Below are 27,006 nucleotides of genomic sequence, written 5' to 3' on the forward strand. Positions count from 1 at the left end.
AGACCGTTTTGAATATGATATGTTGCAATTTTCCCTTTAAATCAATGGGTCTTAATGCATTCAGAGAGAAAACACGTCATACAACACATAAGATCATGAAAAACCTCTGATGGCAGTTGAAAACACTGTAGCATCCGCCAAAAACCCTTGCTCCAAATGTTTTGAGAGGGCAACCATTCATATGCAGATGTAGCCATTGCTTAGAGATGACAGCTGTTTTCTGCTTGCTAAAAAAAAAATCCCTTCTATATTTGTCTTGCTCAGCACTTAGCAGATCAGAATGACACAGAAGAAGAAAAAGTAGACATTTGAGCACTATAATCATTATGTAAACTGATAATCTATTTTGTTCTACCGTATAACCATACTTAACCTGAGCAAGTAGTAAACGGTAAACAGCATACTCGCTGCTACGAAATGGTGGTCATTATTATGACATTTATGACTAAATGTAGCCATTCAGCACTTTTGCTAAGGAACTCCATGATTTAAATAGCTTAGCTCATTACATTTAATGATGAAAATCCAAAACTTAAATGCTTTTCGCTCTTGATAATATTGGAAAAAATGCATAATCTTTTAGTGGTCAAAAGAAATTTCAGAGATGAGAATCCCTTTAAATTTTTTTTACAAATAATCTGTGCCTCAGTGGCAGGTATGTAATGATGGAAACCAGTTAATCCTTTTTTTCTCTCACTTTTTTAGTTATCAACAGACCACTGAGTGTAGCTGTTTAGATGTTAGAAGAGAATACCCAACCACTGAGTTGACAGCATTATTTGTCAATTATATTTTTGTCAATTAAGCAATTTCCTCTCAGAATCCTGTGCCTAATAGTGTACAATGTGTTGGAAACCTGAGTGATGATCGCAAATGGTAGCGAAGAATTATGATGCACACAAGCTCTCCCTGGGACTTAATGTTGCCATTATCACAGCTTGTAAAGAAATCCTCCCAATCTGCCGAGGCTGGGAAGATGATGTTAGAGTATTTTGCAGAAAGAATGCCTTTAAACCGCATGTTTTAAGCACTGGACCATTTTAAATCAGTATCATCCATTAATAATTGCCTAAACCATCTTACTTTAAGTCTATGACTGACAGTGTTCAGTGTTGATTTTTTTTGGAGAGAGAGAGGATTAGTTGAGGACAAATAATTGTAACCATATATGATACAAGTAAAACGTTTCCATCCTACAACAGCAAAACAGCCTTTTCATGACCCCTTTCATGAGTGTTTTGATGTTCTTTGTGGGACTTTTCCATTTCCCCCCTCTATTGCATTGTTTTTCCAGAGATTCTTCAGTCTTAACGGCTTTTAAGCACCATAACTCAGCAAAACGATTGTTTTGAAATGAAATGTTGAGATTTTGAAGCATTATGAAGACGAGTTATGAATATGGCAGCTGAGAGCGATAGCCGCCCACTGTACCGGTAATGAAATTGTAGCATTCACACATGCAGAGGCAGCTCAAGGTTTAATGTGAAACCCTGTGTCAGCTCAGATGATTTAAAATGAATCCTCCATTTACTGAGCTCCTCTTACCTTGGAAGAGGCCATTTTGTTTTGTAAAAGGGTTTGAGATCACAGATAACTTGAGCATGACTGTGAATGAACCTAAAGTAGTGTTTCAGCAACTGCTTTTGGAAGTTTTTCATGTATTGTATTGAAAGAGAATGCATGGTATTTCAAACAATGTTGCATTTCCGATGAGTGACTTTTTATGAATATAAGGAGCCTGATCTCATGACAAAACAATCACATGCATGCCATTTTAGTTTTTCAATCTGTAATCTTTGAGCTCTTTCATTTGAGTCATTTTTTTCACGGGATTCATACCCAAGGATTCCGCATCCTAATTCCAATTCAGCCAAGCTACCAAACAAGCTTGTTACATCCAAGCAAAACATATGGAGCTGTCATAATAGCTGTGTAGTAAAGTGATTAAAAATACTCGCCGATTATAAACCATGTTTATTCCTGTTGGAAACTGCAGTGATATGTACTTATTGGTATGTATTTTGCATTTAGCAAAAACGTTCCCATATGACCCCCGACACAAATCATTACTTCATAATTATTTTTTGCATAGTATTTTAAGCTAGAAAGGTTATTGCTGTAAAAAAAGGAATAGTTAAAAAATAAATAAAAAAATAAATATAAATAATAATAAATAAATAAATACATAAATAAATAAAATAGAAAATGTAAAAAATAAATAAAAAAATAAAAAAAGGAAACCTGATGCAATAAGAATTTAATTCTCTCAACAACAGTTTTTTTAACAGTCTCGCGTTCAGTTGCACGCACACAGGGACTTGGTGCTCAGACACCTCAGCCAGTTGGGTCTTTGGGTCAACTGGGAAAAGAGCAAACTCATGTCAGTGCCACTTTGAGTTAAGAACGCATCATTAACAACTGATAAATTAGCCACTGGCACCTGTCAGACATATCCTCAAAATATCTCATGCAAATGAACCCTCTGACGACATCATCACCACCTACATCGACACGCCATTAACCACATTTTTTTTCATAACACACATGAAAAGTACAGATGCTGCTCTCAATAGTTAGATTTGCTCCATATGGTGAGTATAAGACCATCAGGAAAGTATTTCTACATTGAGCACCAAACAAGAGTTCACACAGGGCCGATTGCACTGGCTGATCATTTATCTTTCATCTCTTAATTATCATTCTTAGGACCTTGGGGGGCTGTAGTGTACACAACCACCCAGAACTCACGTATACAGTATGCGCCTTCACACAAACATGCTCACACACTTTAATATGCTCTGGTGCCATCGGTGCAGCAATGATTCAGAATGGCATAAAAACCCAGGGTAAGTGGACTCCCGGGTGGGGATATTGTCTCTCCCCAGCTTCACACAGGCCTTGTTTTCTCAGTGTATAATAATATCTAATGATGATGAGCCTTGATTACCGCTGCAGAGAGTAGCAGGCTACTGGAGCATGGAGGAAAAAAGCAATTTAGCCCAGCACAAAATCTGTCTCCCGCAGAGACTATCACCATAGTAGACTGCACTGGACAGGAATCATTAAAAACCTTACAGGGTCTGAATCCTAATAAAACGTACTCCACCTGTGAGTGTGCATGTGGGTGCTCTGTCCTGATTGGACACATCTAATCTAAAATCAGACATGTAGGTCAGATTGTCCTCATTTGTCTGGTTCCTGATTTGTGTCAGAAGGCATCAGTTAATCGCACAGCCATTTCTAAATCCTTTAGCTGCTGTTTGAGAACACGTTTACTCTTCCTGACAAACCATGTTAACTGAGACGGCCTCAAGTATTCTGAATAGATATAAATGTGGTATTATTACTCAAAAGAGGTCGTTTTGTGTTATGTCTCCAGACATATTTCATGTCTCATATTTATATATAAAAAAAGACATTTGGGGCAACATGAAAGCCTGTGATTGTTGGAGATGTTATTTGGTTGTGTCTGGCAATGTGACAAAGATGAGTGGAGTTAGATTTTTTTCATTTGTTGTTAAACACATTTTAATATCAGCTAACATTGGATATATATTTAATATGTAATAGCCTGTGCTGTTTTCCCCTACCTTAACATTTAGATTACCTGGCATTTAATGCTTATTTAATTATGGTAGTGTTGTTTTTTCGGGCTTGTTTTAATTTTAGTTTTTGTGTGAAGCTGTCATTTTAGTTTTTATTAGTTTTAGTCATGTTCAGGCTCTTTTTAGTCTAGTCAAGTTTTAGTCAACTAAAAGTCTGAGCATTTTAGTCAGAATTATCCATGATTATTTTCGTCTAGTTTTAGTCGACCAAAACTGAAGACATTTAGTCTAGTCTTAATCAATGAAAATTGTATTTTCGCTGTCAGTCTGAATACCCCTTAAAAGAGTGCTTTGGAATAATGGAGCTGTCCATGGTGCTGATCTGTTTTACAAGTTCTTGTGTGGTGCTGAAAGGACAGCGCTCATAAACAAACTGATGCTCCTGGTAATACAAGTTATAAAAGCCTGTAGGGAAACATATGAAGAAATAATCTCTGGAAGAACAATGACTTGACAATTAAAAGGTAGCCTATCAGAGATGTGCAGTATAATTTATAAAGGCTTCAGAAGATATCTAAAAGTCACATAGGCAAATTAATGTTGAGGGGAAGCATCAGACGAAGTGTATGCATGGAGTAAGAAGGTTTGTACAACACTTCTGTCAGTCAGGTCTCATTCCTTCTCCAGTCGTGCATGTATTATGCTAAAGCACTTAAAGAGCCAAACATATTCGGTGTCAGAGTGCATATGACAGCTCCAGCATGCAAATCACCATTTTACTTCAACCACAGTAATTAGACGTGAAAGGTTTCATTTGCACAGGCACACTCCCGCAAACTTCTTGACACATCTTCAAACAAACACTCACAGGAACACAATGAGCAGAGACGCTGATGTTGAAACATAACAGGGCTGTCAAGAAAAACAAACCCACGCATATGCCTGCACACCCCCTAAACTGATGTAATAGTCATTAATGAGAAGGAAGCGGGCTATATGTTGACCGTAATGAGAAGTATTTGTTTAAATACATAAACAAATTGTTTCATTATATTATCCTTCAACATCAGCCTAATTAACAAATGAACCATAAAAGACCAACACATTCAATTTTTCATATTTGGAAAGCAATTTAGAGGGCGTACATTCATGAATTATCATGTATCATGCAGCTGATCTACTAATGATTGCTTATCAGAGGGTTAATACTGAACAAATGTGAGGTTTCTGAAAGTCACTCAAACATCTGTATTGCATCACAGCATGTAAATAAACACTGGACTGAATTTTTCTTCTACAATCTGCTTTGAAAATCAGGGCTTTTTTTGGTAATAAAAATAATAATAATAATAATAATAATAATAATAATATATATATATATATATATATATATATATATATATATATATATATATATATATAATATTTAGCAAGGTTTTTACAGATAAACTCGAAATGTCTATATTGTACATTCAATTAAACATTTTTTTAATATTAATAATGTACATTGTGGATAAAAATAAAAAAAGATGAATGTCCATTCTGAGAATGTACTTTTCTGCTTTACGGTTTTTCAGTGGTAATTTCTTACAAAAACCATACATTTTACAGTATTTTACTGTAAAGGTGATGTGAAACCATTTACAGTTTTCCATGGTATATGGTAGGGTATTTTACAGTTAACAGGTTCTTCTTACTTTAGCATATTTCCTATCTTTTTCAATAAAAAAATATATAGATATATTTTTTTACAGTGTAAGATACAATAATATGGAATACTAAGCCTATGTGTATCATGTATATTCCCTATGGTTTAAATGGGTCCTTAGATTGGTAACCGGGGTTGGTGCTACTTTCACAGCCACAGCTGTCAAAAAGATCCGAAGACAACTGGGGATTAACAGAAATCCTCCAAAACCAAGTCTGAGGATAACTGAGGCTTTACGCAATTCTTCGTAATGAGGTTAAAATGTCCCCAGAGAGGCATGTTGGTGATGCACAGATAAATGTTCCTTCCGAGCTTGTCACATATACTGTATTTGACAGGTAAAAACTGGTTACACACTGTTGCACCATATGCTGTAAACATTTTTAATTGTTCTCAATATGTGTAATCATAAGAGTCTTTATATGTTTGAGTTTTTTTTAATATATGTATATACATATATATGTATAAATGAGAGCACTTTGATATGTTTAATAGGTTGTCTCTTTGTTTCCAGTGAAACATGAAAGAACCATTTTTAGGTGATTTAATGCTTGAAGTACTAAATAGTTTGCAGACCATTTGCGCTCCACTTCTGAAGATATGGGATAGCTACTCACCCACTAAAAGCTAAAGCAATAAATGCTTCTAAAAATTTCATGGTGATTCTAAACTCTGATGTGTTTTGACAGGAAGAAGGGGGCACTAAAAAAGTTAACCCAGATTTGGCATCTTTTCTTTGGGGCAGTATTCGCCCGAGGCTCAGCTCTTCAAGTTCTTACAGTGCAAAAAAAACAAGAGGTATCAGACCCCTCAGATGCCATCTAAGGAAGATTAAACATAAATACAGTTATTGCTCATGTGCTGCTGTATCATTTAGGCAGTGAATCCTTTCCTTCCTCTTCGAATTCATAATTTCTGAGCCCCATATTCTTTTCTCTACATAATTATCAATCTTTTTCTTTGCAGCAGAAGCTCGAAATTAATCAGAAATCCTATTAATTAGGCCCACATATTGTGACTCTATAAAAGGAGGAGAGAGGGAGAGAAAGAGAGCAAGAAATCCAGCTGATTATATTCTAGAGGATTTGGTGATGGCAGGTCTTTTCCTGTCTGTTAACAGGTGGAACAGACTCCTTACTTAATCATTTGGACCAGATTAAGTCCATTGGACTGATCTCTGTCATTACTGCTTGGCTTGATTATCTCCTTATTTAGAAAACCATAAGCAGGGGAGCAGGTACAGTAATTCACATGACAAATGAGCCAATAGGATCCACTCTAAATCATAATGCACACAGGCATATAGAAAGTGTTTTATTGTGTCTACTTTCTTTTGCTGTTATAATGTGCTGCGTTTCTATATTCGTTTTTTCATCAGTGATATGAAGATCAGCTGCGGAAAGGTCAACAATAAGACCTCCAGCCACAGAGAGATCGGCATTACAAATGTCAGCCACAGAAAGCAATATTTCATCATCAGCGGATCAGACGATGCTGGAGGAATTAGTAGTAGGAGGGTCAATTACATGACCCTCTTATTTTATCAGAATCTATTTTATCTGGAATCTGAATTTATAAAAAAAATGCTTTTGAATGCAATTCCATTTAATGCTTCCATTTCTTTGAATATCATGAATTTTTGTTTATTATTTCAGAGATAAAATTCATATATATATATATATATATATATATATATATATATATATATATATATATATATATTTGCCTAAAGTAAATAAATCTACACAAGTAGAACTCCAAATAGAGTTGAATTATAATTCTGGAGGAATATGTCAGTAAATATGTTAATAGATCTGAACTATGATTACTAAGAAAAAGTGCACTGCCATTTTTAGAGTAATTAAAGTTGGGATTTCACACATGTTTTATATATTTTTTTCCTTTTGGTTTTTCCTTTTCCTATCTTTGCCACTCCTATTTGTCTTAAGTACATCTACAGAAAGAACATCAAGCATTTGAGTGGTCTTGTAATCTTTACCAGACAGGCTATACTTGACAGCTATCATAACATATTGTGTGTCTGTAATCTCACCATTTACACAATGATTTCCACAATTTATTCTCACTTCTGAATGTGAATATTTATCTGAAGACAGCTGACAGAATAAATTTAACTTCAGACAAAATGTCTTCTATATAAGGAGACCTCTCCTCTGTGACTCTTTCTCTCTTTGTTACTCTCATTCATTTCTTTGAAGCTGTACTATTCCAGAGCACAGCTTTTAGTTTAGCATTACAGTCTTGATCTTTCTTTAAGGTCCCTCAGCGTCACCTAGACAGTGCTAACAGCAGGCGCGCATAAAACTGAACAGGCACAGCACCAAAAGCCTCAAACTGTAGGAAAGACCGTGTATCCTACAGTAGGTCATGTGATTAGCTCAAATGATCGAAAGCCATCTGGCTTCTCTTAACTGATGCTTATGAAGCTTTCATCTCATTTCTGTGCCAGTTGTGCTGAACTCTAGCCAAATGCACGCGTTTGCTTTTGTGGTAAATTGCTGATCTGATCAGTGCATATGTGTTGAGTTTGTGTACACCGTACAACATTATTATGTTTCGATGTTATCAGGAACAGAGAAGGTCAAACTCGAGAGAGCTTGCCGCACACACATTCGGAGACACCCACACATGCTGTGCCACCCCTGTGAGGTATATTAAGCTGGTGAATAATTGGTTCATTTCCTGCATCTTGGGTTTTTCTCTGCAATCAATCGCCCCAAGCACATAGACTCTCAGCTATAGTTAGACTCATCAGGGGGCTCAGAAAATGTGTGTATTATTCTATTGTCTTTATGATGTGTTTTTCTAGATATATTTTTATACATTTACGTGTTTGTGTGTATATGTGTGAGTGAGAGAGAGTGGGCCCCTGTGCAAGCCGTGTGAAGCCCATCTGGTTGTATGTTAGTGCAGTAGTCATCAGTCTGCCTGTAGCTGGGGCCAGATGGCCATGCCTATGCAAGCCACTCAGTAAGTACATCACAGATCCAGGCATGTGGGCCAACCGCTCTACTACATCTTACTTAAATAGTCCCTTTCTCTCGCTCTCTGGCTTCCTCTGTTCCCTCATCTCTCTTTTCATGCACAGTATATATCACTGTGATACTGATACATTAGCGTACATTAGGGAAAGCATTTGTAACCCACGATGTAAACACATCACACTTACAGTAAGCACCACGCTCATTTCTCATCACTTCCTGTTTTGTAGTGTTCAGTGGGGTACTGAAGTTTGAGACCACATTGAAAATCTCATTTTAATCTGGAAATAAAGGTTTAGGATTTTGACGAATTTGAAACAATGAAATCCTCAGATTTTAGATGAATATAAAATATTTTTTATTTCTCCACTATATCTAGGTCAGTACATGCATTTATGATGTACAATATGTGAACTGCTTTGTGTAGAAAATGGGGGACAAACTAAATACTAAGAACTTTGAAAAATGTGACATTTTTAAGAAAATTGTTATATGCTAAATTAGTAAAAAAAAAAATTAAAAAGTTGCATTTTCAGTGGTTATCTCACACTAGTATATACAGTATATATTGGGGGTTGGTAAGAATTGTGAATATGTTTGAAATTATTATTTTATGTTGACCAAGGCTCCATTTATTTGATAAAAAACTGATTATAATTTATTTTATATATATTTTTTATACAATTTGTAATATTTATTACTACAATTTAAAATTTTCTATTGTAATATATTTTAAAATGTAATATTTTCTTGTGATGGACAAGCTGAATTTTCAGCATTATTAATCCAGTCTTCAGTTTCCTGTGATCCTTCAGAAATCATGCTGATGTTGAAAACTGTTGTGCTGTTTAGTATTTTTGTAATACATTTTTTTTCCCAGGATTCTTTTATATATAAAAAGTTAAAAAGAACAGCATTTATTTGAATGATCCATTTTTAATAATGTAAAAGTATTTAATAGAAGTCTTTACTGTCACTTTTGATCAATGGAATGCATCCTCGAAAAATTAAATAATTAAATAAATAAAAAAATCTGACTGACCCCAAACTCGTATAGAACTACATGCAACTGGGGCATGTTGTATGCCAGATTCAAACATGCATTTCCTATTTGAGGACAACTGGGATGAACATCCCTGCACAAAAGACCTGGTCTCTTTCTTTTTATGTTTTCCTGTTTTCATCACCATCTCTCACCATGTTTCTTGTTTCTCTTACTCATGCTCACACTGTTCAATATCTTCTTTTTGTAAAGCTCTGTCATAGGCGGTGGCACAAATCTGCCTCTTTTATCCGAGGTCTAAGCAATCGGGATGAGATTTGATCAGGTTTTGAAGAAATGACAGAAAATAAATCCAGTCAAGGTAGAACCAGCCTCTGTGCTCATTCCTTTGATCTAGTCTAGAGATAATGGCCAGTTTTTTTCTTTATACATTTTTGATAATGTTATATAATTTTGTCAAGAGAGGCCATTGCCGTCTATAGGAGATTCAGCCGGCTGAGACACACACACACACAAGATGAAAAACACAAACACACAGAGAGACAAATTACCAGGGAAATTAGGGGCAATTCTGGGCCCTCACTACTTAACCCAAAGCCAATGAAAGAGAGGGAGTCAGGGATGAAGATAGGGAGCAGAGGCTTGAACCTGCTGTCCATGATGAAACAAGCCAGTGGAATTTAATTTCCCTCTAGTCAAGAGATGCCAATAAACAGTATTGAATCCTGTTCCTGCCCTGACATGATAGGAATTTAATTTGAGACCCACAGGGATCTTTCTCTCTGTCTGTCTGCTGCACTGGAACACTGCCCCTCTCTCTGTTCTGGTTGTTTGCATGGGCAGAGAAAGGAGGAGAGAAATGATTGAAATTCCTAGTCTGCATCCGAGAACACACACACGCATGCACGCACGCTCACTCACCACACAGGTTGGAAGGCATCTCACAACTCTATCGCTCAGACACGTGCACACTTGCATAGAAACTCCGGTGATGTAGCCTTGATCCGGGCCATTCAAAGTTGCAAAGAATGTTTTGCTCTGGTATGATCTTGCGGCAAAATTATAGTGTGAAAAGCATAAGATAGCTACAGAATATCAAGAAGAGCGACCAACTACTTAAAAAATATATTATTTCGTTTTTTAAGGGTGCACTTTAAGGGCTGATATTTAAATGCTAGATAGTTTTGTTTTAACTGAATTAAAAACTCAAATAAATCATTTTAAATGAGGCAAGTGAATTTAAGCATTAGAATGTACTGTATTAGTATAATTTTTATGTAGATTACATTCAACATTCAATGCAGGTGTTTTGACAGAAGGAAACAAGATACATTTATAGTTTCAACATTATTTGTTCTTCAGACAATCCTCTTTAAAAGAAAAGAAGCATCATGTTTTTGTAAAGTGGCCCACATTTTTGACCAGCACAGTTTAACAGTTTACCCCTGGAGCCTTATTGAAATTCCAATATCTCTAGAACTGAGCAATATAGGGCCTTAAAAATTAAGATGCCACAAGGAAAGTTTGTTAAAACCCAATATCTAAACGGCCGTTAAGGTATCTTTAATTCTTCTTGAGTTATTGCAGAGGGTTCAAAGTATGGGGCATGCCCTCCGGGGGTGCACAGGTACTGGGGGAAAATAAATAAAACAGTAAACAGCCAACGGTGTAACTTAGAATGGAAGATGGAACGGTCTGTGAGAGGGAAGAGAAAAGCCATAGATGAAGTCATACAGACCCAGGTGCTGGTAATTCAAAAGCTAAATGCAAGGTGAACATACGTCCTCTTTTCCCTGGACATGTCCTCTTTGTGGACCCGCCTTGTCTGGTGACAGAGTTTTTAAAGGGATACTCCATCCCAAAATGAAAATGTTGTCATTAATCACTTACCCCATGTCGTTTCAAACCTGTAAAAGCTTTGTTCGTCATCTGATCACAATTTAAGATATTTTGGATGAAAACTGGGAGGTTTGTGATTTTCCCAATGACTGCCAAGTAAAATACACTGTCAAGTCCAGAAAAGTATGAAAGACATCGTCCGAATAGTCCATCTGCCAACAGTGGTTCAACTGTATAGTTACTGTATGAAATGACAGGAATGCTTTTTGCACACAAAAAATAAAAATAAAAAATAAAATAACTTTATTTAGCATTTATTCTCTTCTGTGTCTCTCCGCATCACCATAGAACTATTTTGGAGAATATCCGCTGGACGCAAAGCAGCGTATGTTCTTCTGTGTCAGCTGCGCTGCATGGATAATTAGAAAATGTATCCTTATGGAAAGACAATTGTTGAATAAAGTATTCTTGTCACTTCATAACATTATGTTTGAACCACTCATGGCAGATGGACTATTCTGACGATTCTTTTCATACTTTTCTGGACCAGTGTAATTTACTTGGCAGTCAATGGGACAATAACAAGCCTCCCGGTTTTCATCCAAAATATCTTAATTTGTGTACCGAAGACAAACAAAGCTTTTACAGGTTTGGAACGACATGGGGGTAAGTGATCAATGACAAAAATTTCATTTTGGGGTGGAGAAACCCTTTAATGTTGTTGGTGAGAAAGAAATGCCTGTGTGTGTCCTGTGCCTTAGCTGACAGCATGAAACCCACAAAAACTGAATAACAGTTATTCTCTCTGAGCTATTTTTCAATGTTTCAAGTGATGCAGGTGTTTTTGTTTTTCCTGTAGGTTTTTATAATTAAAAGAGAATACATTTTTCATAATGTTTCGTGAAACTATTTGGTAGTCTGAGGTGGGATGGGGAATCATGCGGGGGGTATATTTTTTTATAGGTTTAAGACCTACCAATCTCTGTGTAAACGTAACATTATGATGTTGCCAGCTTTCTGAAGTCATTTTTACATCCCTGTAATTTGTCTCCGAATCTCAGGTGAAAATTACAATTTTTACTTTATTTTTTATTCTGACTGAGCTGAAACTTTTGATACATGGTATATATTGAATACTGCTCAACATATAATAAATACTTTTTATACCAGAAAGGAACTCTTTAAACTTTGTAGTTAAAGTATGGTAGTTTTCATTCATTCAAATATAAGATGAGTTAGTCTAGTGTTATAGGTTTGGATTCATGAGTCTGAATAGGCATTATGATTCAGAGGGTGCCCGGATGTGGAAGATGATGCCGACAGGGGGTCACTGTGAACCAGGGGAGAATGTTTCAGCGGAAGGGAGTTCCTGCAGTTTAACAGTAGGAGAGCTGCAGACTGGACGTCCATTAGACAGAGGAAACTTTCCTTGATATAGACACATCAGTCTGTCTGTCTGAGTATTACCAATCTGGCCTTATGAAAGATATTGTAAAGTGTTATTCATTAACTGGGACTTTGTTCGCTCTGAATAATTCTTTTCACACATTCTTTGAGGAGCAGAACTGATGTGATATTTCCTTGTCAAAGATTTTAAAAATGCCTTTTGATTATCTGTCCTTTCTGAACACTCAAAATTAGACTAAAGATAAAACTTAATGGCTTTTGGAAATTCTTCTCTTTTTAATTCACATGAAGACATAAAACGTTTCAAACGGCACAAGCAATCAGTATCTGTGCCAGAAAGGGATAGGAGAGTTAGGAGAAAAAGAGTGAGAGACATTATTGTTTAATTAGCATGGAACTGACATGGAAAACAGGCCGAATTTAAAAGTTACTCAGTGAGATTTCAGTCCAGGTGTTTGTACTTGTGCTTGAGGGAGAGCAAGCGAGAGAGAATTTGTTTTAATGGGTGAACTGCCAGACCCGGCGCTCTGTTCGCTGTCAACCTGTGTTTAATGTGCTGAATGTGAGAGCTGTTAAGGTCAGTGAGCAGGCAGAGAAAAGCCTCTCTCTCTTTCTGTAACGGGGGATTAAAGTGGGAGATCTAAGTAGTTGTTTTATGGATGTGGGTGCCACCTTGTTCTCTTCTCCTCTACAAAGGTTGAATAGTAGTGCTTTGAACCCCCACCTCCCTCCCCCTTTTCTGTCAGTTCAACCAACAACACCCCTAATTAGACCTTCAGCTCCACAACCATCCGGCCTCACATCTCTCTGCACGTGCTTTCGTTCCATATTCACTTATTCAGAACCGGCTTTTCATTTTTATTATGGGCACTCAGTGATCAATGTGGTTGGTACCTGTGAATGACATTCTTGGAAATGCTCAGAAATGAGGCATATTTTGTAGTAATGTTAGATCTCCTGCCGTAGCATTGCATTTATTCCGGGCACTCATAAAGCAGTAATAATATTAGTGGTTTTCAAATTGGAAAGCAGAAGCGATGGTTTTTAAAGCCAAGCAGTTGAGTTCACAGATCTGAGAGTCAGATGCTAGAGGAGAATTCTGAGAATGAGAGAAACAGCGTGAGATCAGCCTGTCTCGCACATCTACAGCCTCCCGGGCCACACACGAGCCTCTCTGCAGGGGTTGCACGCTTAGGAGAGCCATAGTCCTCCAACAGGTGGCATCATACAATGCAGTGTTACTGTGGAATATTATTGTTCTGCATGTGTGTAACATGGTCCAATCTAAAAAATAAACAATGTAAGCAGGCCCCTGCATAAATTGCTATTAAATCTTTAGAATGAATATTTTTTTGATGAGAATAATGACTCATTCATCATTTGTTCCTGATGATTCTGCACTGATTCACACACACTTCCCAAATGTCAAGTTCAGGTAGAATTGGGTTAATAAACCTTAATGACATGTCATTTTTCTAAGAATCACAAATATCTCACACAAAAAACTCTCTTTTTCTAAACTCACTCCCCTTGAAATGAAACAAAAATAAAATAAAATATAAAAAACTAAACTTATTTTATATGACCTAGTTAACAATGCCACCTTTTTTCATTTTAATTTAGTTTAACTTCATGTACTAAAATAACTCAAACTAAAACAGAAATAAACTATAGAGACAACTAAAACGAATAAAAATGACACAAACACAAAACAAAACGAATAACACTTTAACTAAAATTAACATGAAAAAATCTAAATCCAAATATGAACAAGAATATTTTATCTAAAAGTTAAAATAAAATTACAAGGTAGCTTTTCATTTTATTTTTTCCAAGTAGATATAATGTTATTCATGCAAAATGCTAATTTTCCAGGCAAAGGTAAAACACTAGGCAATTGATTTTCCATGTTTCGAATAAGAAAAGATGTCAGTGAACAAATTAATATGAGTGAGCAAAACCTTATTTGTAGACATATTTTATTTATAAATAGAAAATTTATATATATATAAAAATAAGTATTTACTTTTAATTTTAAACATACATAAATTTTCTGTTAGGTTATAGTACAAACTAAACATAAAACAGCAAAAGTCTATGGATGGTCCTCATTTACAGTATAGAGTTAAGCAAACACGTTTGTGTGTGTCTTCACAGATCTAAAGACCTTACTTACACTGTAAAAAATTTCTTGTTGTTTTTACAAAAACTTTTTGGCAGCTGTGGTTGCCAGAATAATTTTGTAAAAATACAGAAAACTGTAAACACATTTACGTCAAAAACTGTTAATTTTACAATATAAAGCTGTAATTTACAAACAAGAAAATGTGAATATAAACCAGTAAATTCAACAACACACAAAATTAAATCTGTTTTGTACCTTGAAAATACTGACAACCACCATAATAATAAAGATGGTACTGTATAAGAGAAAGCCACATGAAGTATCAAAGCTCATCACAAGTAGCTTCACCACAAGCAGAAGTATATATTAACATATAGAAGGTGCACATTTATGGAAACACAAAACACCATCATGGTAACACACGTGATACTTAAATAATGCAAAAAACTTTCATTAAGCAACAGAAGATGTAACATAAAGCTCAAATGTACATAACTGATAACAAGAACTATTTAAAAACATGATTATTTAAACAAAATACTTTCAAACGTGGAGTGTCACGCAGGGAATTCTGGGAATATCAGTTTACAGTTTTAGACTGTAAATTATACATTGATTTGTTCTTTTTCTACTTCTAAAAGCTGTATAATTAACAGAATTTTACTGTAAATTTACATTAAATGCTTTGTTAGATCTTTTACAGTTTTTCCCTGTATATAGTACGGGAACTTACTGTTAACCTATTATCAGTTTTTTTCCGTAGCGTTTTTACAAAATTTTACAGTTAAAATTACACTTATTTTTTACAGTGTATATTTGTCTCCGGTTGTATGTTTTAATTCTTTGTAACATAAAATCAATTGCTTGTCAGTTGTAAAAGGACAGGATTAGCTTTCAAACAAGTAACATAATACATCATATTCCTTTTTCAACCTGTGGTATAAATGAAATAAGAGCGAGAAAGAATGAGAGACTAAATGACTGAGAGTGCACATTTAAATTGCTTTGACTTGTAAGAGAGATTGTTTTGTAGCTCCCCAGACAGCAGCATTAAGAGGATAGAAATGCACCATCAATTTATTTGCTTGTACTGTTACAAAACACTTACGTTTGCAAAAGTAGATTCAGGAGTAAAGCTGACACAGTAGTGGCATGGCATATATACATGGAAACTTTCAATAAAAATGAAACTACTAATGCATATTGGCTGCTACTATATGACATTTTTTGATAAGATTCATCCTTGCTGTTGAATGTAACTTGTTCAAGCTAATGGAGATGAAACTTGTGGTCCTGGCGCATCCTGGGAACATGATGCTGTGTTTGTGGCAGAGGGCATGTGGTTGCCAGATCACTCAGCCAATGTTCTGCCTTTTGCAACCCCATGACTGGGTCTGTCTGGCATGGGTGGTGAGTAAGTGCAGAACACGTGTAACTAATTCTGATGCAAAACGCATCTAAAAGTAATTAAGAGTTAACATCTGTTGTTTTGAGTCTCAGGGACGGGGCGCATGTTAAAATGACAGATGTACAGAGTGGCTTTGTCTCAGCTCTCTCGCTCTATCGTTTCACTCCACCACACATCTGTGAGACTAAATTTAGGGTTACATTTTTAGGGGGGGGGGGGGGGGTGATGAATTTTGGGAATGATTTGTAAAGCCTTGGGGGGAATATAATTTGTAGGGATGTAAAACAAAACAACACATTTTGAAAAAAGACTTGTTGGTAGGTTGGCTGAATGAATACTAAACTTTAAGCACTGTACAATAAGACCGGTTTCAGGTTCACAGAATCATGACTGGATGCATGATTTTTAGGGAGGTTTTACATGGAACACAACAAAATGCAGGATTCATTTTCTAAAGTTGGACTTTTAAATGACACCATTTCAAAAACACAATTTACATGAAGAAAAGCATGGAAAACAGTTTGAGATATGTCACAGTGATTTTGTGTATTATAAACGGGGGTGCACATAATTTTTTCAGCCTTGTTTCATAAAAGAGCTCGTGGAGATTTGGTTTTCACACTGCATATAGTGTGACCCATTAAATATCACTATATAAAAAAATAATAGTGATAAAATTTTTGCACTTTATTTCATTTTATTTTATTTTTTACTAAATAATAAAAGTGTGATAATACTATTATATTTTAAAATTGTTGTAGGTTGTAGGACCTGCCACGAGAGGGCGCACTACCAAGACAATAACAATCGCGTGGTTTGATGACGATAAGGAGCATGGAATGATGGGATTTGTTGTCTCATACCCAACCGCTGACTGCCATCAATCAGACAGAAAGATAAATCATGGATTTAACGCGAGTTCAACAATTTGCGTGAGTAGATTACATACAAAGTCAATACAAAGACGCGATCAGACTATGGATCAGACGAGTCCTCGCACGGGTCTAGAGAATCGATGCCCCGCGTTTGCCGTGTATGTCCCATAATACTAATCTTGTTGATCGTTATAATAGCATATGTTTTCTGTAAAGATACGAATCAAAAAAACTCAAACGAGATCGGCATCTCTTTCTAGTTGAAGTTTGTCACAAAGCTACTTCCGCATTGTTCCACAAAACTGTTGTCATGTGGTTTGTAGGTCAGTAAGGTGGCAACAAAGGGTAACTGATGTCATTGACAGGCGATTGCACTGCCCCGTGTCACTGTTTAGAATTTGAATTTTCATATGATTTACAAGTAGTTGAAAACATTAGAGATATTGGTAGTAATCAGCTGGGCAAAATATATAACACCAGCCTAATAGTTTTTGGATATTTTACTGCAAATATCTTGCAAATTGTACCTTTAAAACTTTTTTTTTTTTTTTTTATATGAATTTCATCATTCTGAAACGTCTAAAATCAGCAAGCTTTTATTTTGGCGAGTTGCCGGCATGTGTATGCGCTGCCAACTGAAGAGCGTCAGTGAATGAACCGTGCTTCAGTTTTTTACAGTGCTTCAAAAACAGCAGCGGATAGCCTAGATTTATACTGTACATTACTTTCAGTTCAAATTGAAATCTTATACAGTATTACTGTTTGTTGATCTAAAATGTCCTAGTAATTGTGCATTAACAGCTGTCAACCTTGTCACTGAACAAATGAGAGGTCTGAAGTTATTTGCACAGCTCTTTTTTTTGTCACTTGTGCACATCTGCGAGAGAGATTTATACATCACTGAGATTGAGATTTATACATGTATACATTCGTATCATTTGAAAGCTGAATAAATAAGTTTTCCATTGTTGTATGGTTTGTTAGGATAGGACAATATTTGGCTGATATAAGCAGTTGTTCTGTTTAATATTTTCTGAAAACTGTGCTATATTGTTTTAAAAAAAAGTTTAATATAAGTGTGTGTGTGTCCCTATTTTAGATATCAAGTGTGGCGACCAGAGTGTCAGCAGTCAATCATGATGTTCTTTTGCTTTGACATCTCATGTTGTCTATGCTCACGGATGGACTCTCAGAAAAATGTGCCTCAAAATCCCTGTTGGCCTATTAACTGCATCACATCCACCTCATTCATGATCCACTCCCACGCGCTGCGGGGATGTGTGATGCAGAGTCCCTCTGGCCAATTATGAGGCACAAGATCATTATTATTGTCGCAATTACTATAACTTCCTCTATGTAAAAACTTGTTAACAAGCTCTATTAAACTGTTGCAGTGCTATGCTGCATAAGAATTCTCCCTTTTCAGTCAACACCATCTCAAAATAAGTCCTTGATCAGACGCTCTGTCAAACGTAATAAGAGTATAGTGTTAAAGAGCTTCTACACAATGACCTTTTCCACCTTGTTTTCCTGTAGTAAATGTTGAGCTGTGCTGTCTGTGTGTCATAATGGGAAAGCTCTGGTAATGGTGCTCCAGAGAGATGTACTCTTTGCTTATGTGTGTCTGTGTATACTGGTGTTTGTATGGCTGATGTCGCTCCCTGAGGTCTGTATAAGCAGACTTTTGATACTGAATTAATCGCAGGAGACTTTGAAGTTACCGGCTAGCTGAATGTTATGTGAAGTTTGCAACAAAAAAGAGATGACATTCTCTAGAGGAAGAGTTTAGACCTGTACTGTGTGTGTGTGTGTGTGTGTGCACTCCTGAACGTGTTATTAGTGAATGATACATGGTGATTCATTTCTAAACAACTTTAATAATTGAAGGGGTGACAATTATCTTTGAGAGATTCACGCAAAAATGTTAATTCTGTCATGAATTACTCGCCCTCATGTCATTCCAAACCCATAAGACTTTGGTTAATTTTTGAAACACAAGTGAAGACAGTTTTTATGAAGCTTGAGACGTTTCTGTCCCTCCACTGAAAATCCAGTAAACCGAAATGTATAATATCTAAAAATGTATAAAAGTAACTTTAAATGAATCCATATGAATTAAGTGGTTTAATCCAAGTCTTGTGAAGAGACACAATTGCTTTATATGATGATACAGGGTGATCATATCCCTTCACAAGACTTGGACTAAACTATTTCATTCATATGGATTCTTTTTTTTTTTACAATGACTTTCAAAGGAGGGAGAGAAGCTTTCATTAAAATATCTTCATTCCTTTCGAAGATTAGCCAAAGGTAGTCTTATGGGTTTGGAATGAAGGCTAGTGAATGTCAGAATGTTACATTTTGGGTGAACTTACCCTTACATTTTTTAATGGTTCACAAATCTCTCTAGATATATAAATATAGAAAACAAATAATAGAGTGAGATTTACAAAAATATATGTATTTTTAAAATATTGCTCAAAAAGTGATGTATACAAAGAAGGCAAGGTCAACAATGTTTCTCATGTGTTAAAATGACTTTTAAGTGGTTAAGAATCGTTAGCGCTAGTCTTATCATCACAATGAGCAGTTCAGTTTAATTCATCCTGCAACCAATATAAACTGATGACCATGTTGTCATAGCAACCCAGCTATATTCACATTCAAGTATCTTATTAAATGTGTTGTTGGTGCAAAACTAGTAATTACAGCAAAACATTTACCATTTAAAACATACTTGGATGGCTGCCTGGGTTGTTCGATTTTTTATTAGGTTCTTTTAGCCTGTCAAGGACAGTCTTGATGATCAAATTCAGCTAGGATAAGACAATCTAAAAATAAAACTGCTTAAGTGATGCACAGTTCATGACCAATTATTTCCTTTTGTGGTTTTAAACGGTTAGTGAAATCATGTATTCTTAGAAAAGAACTCTGTGATTGTCAAGTGCAATTTTTTTTATTAAATTATAGCATCTACACGCATAACCAAATCTCTCTCTTTTTGTCTCTATCTCTTTTTTAGGACTACGCTAAGAATGAGAAAGCCATTGCAAAAGCCCTAGGGGATTTGAAGGCCAACTTCTATTGTGAACTATGCGACAAGCAGTACCATAAACATCAGGAGTTTGACAACCACATCAACTCATATGACCACGCACATAAACAGGTAAACTTCAACAGCAGGTGGTTGAGCTCATTAGATGGAGAACCAGGAAGGAATGCAGGAAAGAAAGGAATAGGGATTTAACTCTTCCCCTACAGTCTACAAAACCATTACTGTCAGTAAAGTGTCTCTGAACATAATATGCATAGAAATGATGGTGTGCTTCGTCAAACACACCACTTGACTACAGTGTGCTTTTGTTAAAGTTATTTTGTTCCTCCAAATAGTCTCCAGGTGCTTCTTGGGTCTACATTTTACTTTGTGTCCCCCAGCAAATAATGACATGCAAATTATAGTCAGTCATCTAGCTGTTAAGTGTAACTATTTATTTATATGCTCAAAACATAAACACTATATCTGGATAAAACATTTGCTAAGTACATCACTAAGCTTCCCTCAGGTAGTCTCTTTAGTCAGTTGAGATCTGTGTGTTCTGGTAACTGATATCATGTTGGGGCAGGTGTTTCATCTGCAAAGAGTTGGTGTTGTGTTAACAAAAAGTAACTAAAATTGTTGCACCTTTAATTACTGCAGATCATTCTAAAGTTCTAACAACTTCCAGGAGCACAAATAATGCATTATGATATGATTCTATTATGATAAACATTTTGAGTCAATCTAACAGGCAAAGCAAATTCAAATAGACTGCTGTATGGTTTCATGGGCCATTTGCCATATGCTTATAATGAACAGTTGATACCAGTAATACCAAGGCACAGGGCGTAAAGATCTTTAGCATGCAGCAGTTGTCGCCGGAAAAAAATAGCCCTAAATAAAAAAAAAATAAATAAATAAACTTCGCCTACCAATGGTATGAGACGAGCATAGCTTTCACTCTCAAACAAACTAACATTACTAGCCAATCAGAATTTTTCGCTCTTACCCAGCAAACCATTTTTGATTCCCAGAATATTCTGCAAATGTTTGTTTTTGGTTCCCAGAATGTTCTCAAGAATGTTCTCTTTTGATCAGCCAGGAAAGTTTTCTTAATGTAAATAGAACATTCCCTTTAGGTTAGGGAAACGTTCCAGGAACCTTCCGCGATGATAAGTTCATGATATAACTTTCATTCTTCAGGTCAACCATATATTCATGAAAAAAAATAATCAGTTTCAATAAGGAAAGCAATAACTTTGCAGTAGCATCCTTTCAAATGTTAAAGGTGCCAAAGGTTGTTTTTTTTTTTTTTTTGCTATAAACCATGAATGCAAGTATTGAGCATGGTGCTTTAAATGGTGTTTTTATTAGTTATTTTGTCTATTGGGGATTCATGTGATGTGTATGAAAAGCGATCACTTTAAAACTCTGACACTGTCTTTCATCTTTCACTATCTTCTCAAGTTTGGGTTAGGCAAATGTTTTTGTTTACACTTTACAATACGGTGGCACTAATATGTATTAATTCATATTTAACTAATGCATGTTACAAACTATGGTAGTGCTAAATGTAAAACAAAGTGCAAGAGGAGGATCGGGAACAAATAAGGAGTTTACTGATGATGAAGGGAGAATTCAGACAATATACTAGATAACATTTAGCATTAACATACAGATGCACATTCAGGTAAGGTTACAATACTTTTACACATCTACATACAAACATTACATCCAAACGTACAAACAATCACGGATGAGGGAGAACTCAACAGAACGGGTATTTAAACAATCAGGAGGTGATGAGGGAACTGGAAACAGGTGGGAAGAATCAATTAACCAAAACTAGGAGGAAGGTGACCAAAAAAGGAAACAAAGCTCATAAATGTGACTGTTCGCCCCCTCCCGGAATGGTGCGTCCTCGCACCACAAGAGGAATACCAGAGGGGGGAGGGTGGGGGTTCTGGAGGCGGGCGAGGAGCAGGCCAAGAGCAGGTGATGACGGAGCATGGAGGTAGGGACCAGAGCGGAGTGGATGGAGGGAGGAGCCAGGGAGGAGCCCGGAGCAGGAGGAGCCAGATGGTCCACCAGAGACCAGCCAGGACGGAGATCAATGGTGGAGTCGACGGCGGGAGGAGCCATGGTGAAGGAGGGGTCGACGACACCAGGGGGCCGACAGGCGGAGACTGTACCGGTGGGTGAGGAGCCCAAGATGGAGCAGCACAGCCTCAGAGCCAGGGTGACGTCGAGGATCCGGAGGGCCTAGGTGGAGCAGAAGGCTCAGGCGACCAAGGCGGAGGCGGGGTCCTGGTAGACCGCTGTGGAGCCGGAGCGACCGAGGATGGAGGTGGAACCGGAGGGAAGGAGGAGCCTGACAGAGCTGGAGGGATGGAGTGACGAGGTGAAACCAGAGGAGTGGAGTCCCAAGGCGGCGGATGGTCGACGACTGACCAAGGTGGAGCCGGAGGGACGATGGAGCCTGGTGGAGCAGGTGGGATGCCAGGCCACGGTGGAGACGAGGGAGCTAAGAGCCAAGGCGGAGCCGCTGGGTCGAAGGACCGAGGAGGAGTCCAGGGCTCGGAGGCTGGAGGCGGAGACAGGCCTTAACACGCCAAGGCGGAGCTGGAGACTGGCAGTCCATCGGTGAACCATCGCGCCCAGATGGCGCAGACTGAGGGTGAGTTGCGGGACTGACTGGCACCAGCAGGGATGACGAGGAACTGGCTGGTCTAGGAGGAGGAGAGAGAGGAAGGATGGGAGGAAGGACAGGAGGATCAGGGCTGGACGGAACCAGCAGAGAAACAGAAGATTCAGAGCTGGGCGGAACCAGCGGACACACAGAATATTCAGGGCTGGGCGGAAACAGCGGAGAAACAGAATATTCAGGGTTGGGCAGAACCAGTGGAGAAACAGAAATTTCAGGGCTGGGCAGAACCAGCGGAGAAACAGAACACTCAGGGCTGGGGGGAACCAGCGGAGAAACAGAATATTCAGGGCTGGGCAGAACCAGCGGAGAAACAGAAAATTCAGGGCTGGGCAGAACCAGCGGAGAAACAGAACACTCAGGGCTGGGGGGAACCAGCGGAGAAACAGAAAACTCAGGGCTGGGCGGAACCAGCGGAGAAACAGAAAACTCAGGGCTGGGCGGAACCAGCGGAGAAACAGAAAACTCAGGGCTGGGCGGAACCAGCGGAGAAACAGAAAACTCAGGGCTGGGCGGAACCAGCGGAGAAACAGAAAACTCAGGGCTGGGCGGAACCAGCGGAGAAACAGAAAACTCAGGGCTGGGCAGAACCAGCAGAGAAACAGAAAACTCAGGGCTGGGCAGAACCAGCGGAGAAACAGAAAACTCTGGGCTGGGCGGAACCAGCGGAGAAACAGAAAATTCATGGCTGGGCGGAACCAGCGAAAAAACTGAAAATTCATAGCTGGGCGGAACCAGCGGAAATGGAGCAGAGGAAATGACTGGAGGAAGTAGGAGTGGGAGACTGAGAGGGTATACAGGGGAATCAGGGCTGGATGGAACCAGCGGAGAAACAGGAAACTTAGGGATTACCTCCATAGACCAGTCCATCAGATCCATAAGTTGCTCCATGTTTTTTCCCAAGATCGCATACAGCTCACCCTCAGTCGCAGGAGTGTGGGCAGGGCTTTCCTCCACGCCCTCGATCTCCACAAGGACTCCTAGATGCACAGTGTTGCCGGCTCGCACACCTGGTCAGTCGCACTCTCGAGATCCTGCTTCCTGTCGGCGGATGGCTCGGGCTCTGCGGCTGCGGTGGGCTCTGGCTCCGTGCGGCGTGATGGTGGCTGGCTGGTCTCTGGGTCGGGAGTGGGGCTGGAGATATCCTCTTCGGCGGTGCTGACGGTTCATGAAGATCCGTTTTTCTCCAGCACCCACTCCACAAAAGCGTCGAAATCCTCTCGGGGACCGTTCGCTGGTAGGCGTGCCATACACCGCTCGCTCAGGCTGGTGTAGAAGAAGTTAGAGAGCGAGCGGTCGGGGAAGTGAGTAAGGCACGCCAGATCTAAAAAGTCCCTGGTGTGGTCCTCCAGCGAACGGTCCAGTTGCTCCAGGCATAGGAGACGGACTGCTGGGATGGCCATTCCGGGAGAGGAGAAAAAAAATTAAAAATAAATGAAAGAAAAAACGCAGCTAAATTAACAACACTATTGTGGGTCCGTGATTCTGTTACAAACTATGGTAGTGCTAAATGTAAAACAAAGTGCAAGAGGAGGATCGGGAACAAATAAGGAGTTTACTGATGACGAAGGGAGAATTCAGACAATATACTAGATAACATTTAGCATTAACATACAGATGCACATTCAGGTAAGGTTACAATACTTTTACACGTCTACATACAAACATTACATCCAAACGTACAAACAATCACTGACGAGGGAGAACTCAACAGAACGGGTATTTAAACAATCAGGAGGTGATGAGGGAACTGGATACAGGTGGGAAGAATCAATTAACCAAAACTAGGAGGAAGGTGACCAAAAAAGGAAACAAAGTTCATAAACGTGACAATGCATAGATAGGTATGATTTAATTTGTAATCAAGAAGGACTAAACATTTTATTTATGATTACTGCAACATCAACAAATTAACTTTCAATATGATTCATAGATTAGGTAATCAAAACATTGTTATTAGTTAAATGTGTCATAATGTTTTAATTCCATACTAACATATTGGATTAACTAATAGTGTAAATTCATTTTGTTAATTACCAAAATGGGTTGAAGCCATGCATTTCAACTTCCAGTTGTCTGCTTTGATCATTAGCTAATGATTTGCTAAGGAATCATTCTTATGACTTTACATCATTAGTTAATATAATGTGTTATTAGATAATTAATACATTATGACACATTTAACTAATAACAATTTATTGATTACTTAATCACATTTAACTAATAACAATTTATTGATTACTTAATCTATGAATAACATAGAATGTAAATTTTTAGCTGATGCAGTAATAATTTTTTTTAATGGATTAGTTCTTCATGAGTTATGCATTAACTTGTGATTATCTGTGCATTAGTTAAGCATTATTTAATGCATATTAGTGTACCCATTTTGTGTTGCGTTCTTATATTTTTATTTTTTTGAATGAAATTAATACTTTTTCAGCAGAGACATATTAAATTAATCAAAAGGTACACTAAGAACATTTATAGTTTTATAAAATATTTCTATTTAAAATAAATGCAGTTCTTTTGAACTTGTTGGGGAAAAAACATCACAGTTTCCACATAGATATAAACTGTTTAACATCACAGAAACAGCTCTAATAAATATTTACGGAGAAAAATACAAATCATTTTGGAGAACCAAATAAGCAGATTTTTGAGAAGTATGTGACATTGAAGACTGATCATACCATCACAGGAATAAATCATTGATTTATTATTTATTTTTCAACAGAATGAATCATATAACGTTGAACAATTAAACAATCAAATTGTTATTAAAAACAATTTCCAAAGACTCCTTTTATTTTGTTTACAACTTTTCTTAGGAATAAATCATTATAATGATAGATTTTAAGTCTTGAAATCTTGATGCCTATAAAGTATATAACATACATATATTCAGTCATCACTTTTGTTAAAAAAAAGAAAGAAAAAACAAATGAGAAGAGATAAGCCAAAAGAAAAGTTTTGCTAAGACAATTGATGGAGAGATTAATAGGAGGAGTAGATGAAGTAAGGAGGAGAGAGCCTAGAATGCCCTCACTGGTGCCAGGATCTCAGACTGGAGTCTGGTGCCCATCTGTGTGGCATCTGAGATTAAACATGTTCCCTATCTCCCTCGAGCAGCAGATAACACTGTATGTGCACTGTTATTATCCTGGGTGCTGTCAGACAAACTGGTCCTCTAACAAAGAACGGCACACAGAGCCATTAAACTCTCTTCATCCTTCAGCCTTGCATGTCTTATTCATCATAATCCTGCAATGATGCACAGAACAGTCTAAAAATCAAACATGCAAAACTATTCACTACTGAAACATTTCATACGTACAGTTACATGAAATCCAAGTGAGAAGCAGAGAGTGAGAGATATAGAAAGAGAGTTACGCAACTCATTCTGAAGGAGCGCTCAGTGACAGCTACACCAAAGACAGACAGAGAGGGAGGGAGGGAGGGAGGAAAGTAATTACACATGTTGTTGCGATGGATTTCATCTCCGTGCAAACATGGCTCCGATCAAACCACAGATGACTGCACACTTGTTCGCCGTGCAGATGTGTCTGTTCCTGTTAGTCAAAGTCAATGAGTCAGAGATGAATAATGCCAGCTCAGCGCGAACATCCGTAATATTCCATAATCAATCATGAGATTTTTCAGCGGAGTGTTTCACATCAGTACTTTGTCACAGAGAAATTAGCATGTCATTCTTGTTTCTGTTTAATTAATTGTGACCAAACGTTTTTTTCCCCCCTAGTGTTACAGGTTGAAATGAATCATCTTTGTTGTAAATGTTATAAATAATGCTGTTTTATGAAAGATAACATAGTAATACATCAATATGTTATCAATGTGACTTGTAAAATAGATTCATTTGAAGAAGAGTTGTGGCCTAATAATAATAGTGCTCATGGAGGAGACACATATTTGTGAATATATTTTGATGTAATATATTATGATATGAGATATGTTATTTGTTATCCTATTGCATCATAATATACCCTTTTATATTTGAATAGCTCACTTATTATATCACAGTATATTCATATTTGCTGTATATATCAAATATTACTATACTGTGATACATTTATGATACAATGCATTATGTTTTTCATATGCTTAGGATATTTTGCAAGAGCCGTGCATGTAATCTATGGTATGGTAATGCTAACTGATCATTAAATTTAATGAGGATAAGCATATGATTTTCATTTTCAAAAGTAAGTTTTACATTGCACATTGTTCAGGTCCAAAAATTGGCTAAATATTGCAGTTGTATTGTTTTTTTAGTACTTTTTTATACTGACCAACTCTGTACTTGAAAGCAAAATAATGTTGTTGGTCTGTGAA

The 27,006-nt window shown here is 37.3% G+C and overlaps 1 protein-coding gene across 1 annotated transcript in view; it reads left to right on the forward strand.

Annotated features, from left to right (window-relative positions):
- LOC127975405 (zinc finger protein 804B-like) overlaps positions 1–27,006 on the forward strand; it is an 84,364-nt gene that overhangs the window by 40,907 nt on the left and 16,451 nt on the right. Inside the window, exon 2 of the mRNA XM_052579450.1 lies at positions 19,935–20,078. Within this exon, the coding sequence (XP_052435410.1) occupies positions 19,935–20,078 (144 nt within the window). The remainder of the gene's footprint in view (positions 1–19,934; positions 20,079–27,006) is intronic.

Source organism: Carassius gibelio, chromosome B16 (genome assembly GCF_023724105.1).
Source record: "Carassius gibelio isolate Cgi1373 ecotype wild population from Czech Republic chromosome B16, carGib1.2-hapl.c, whole genome shotgun sequence".
NCBI classification, from domain to species: Eukaryota; Metazoa; Chordata; class Actinopteri; order Cypriniformes; family Cyprinidae; genus Carassius; species Carassius gibelio.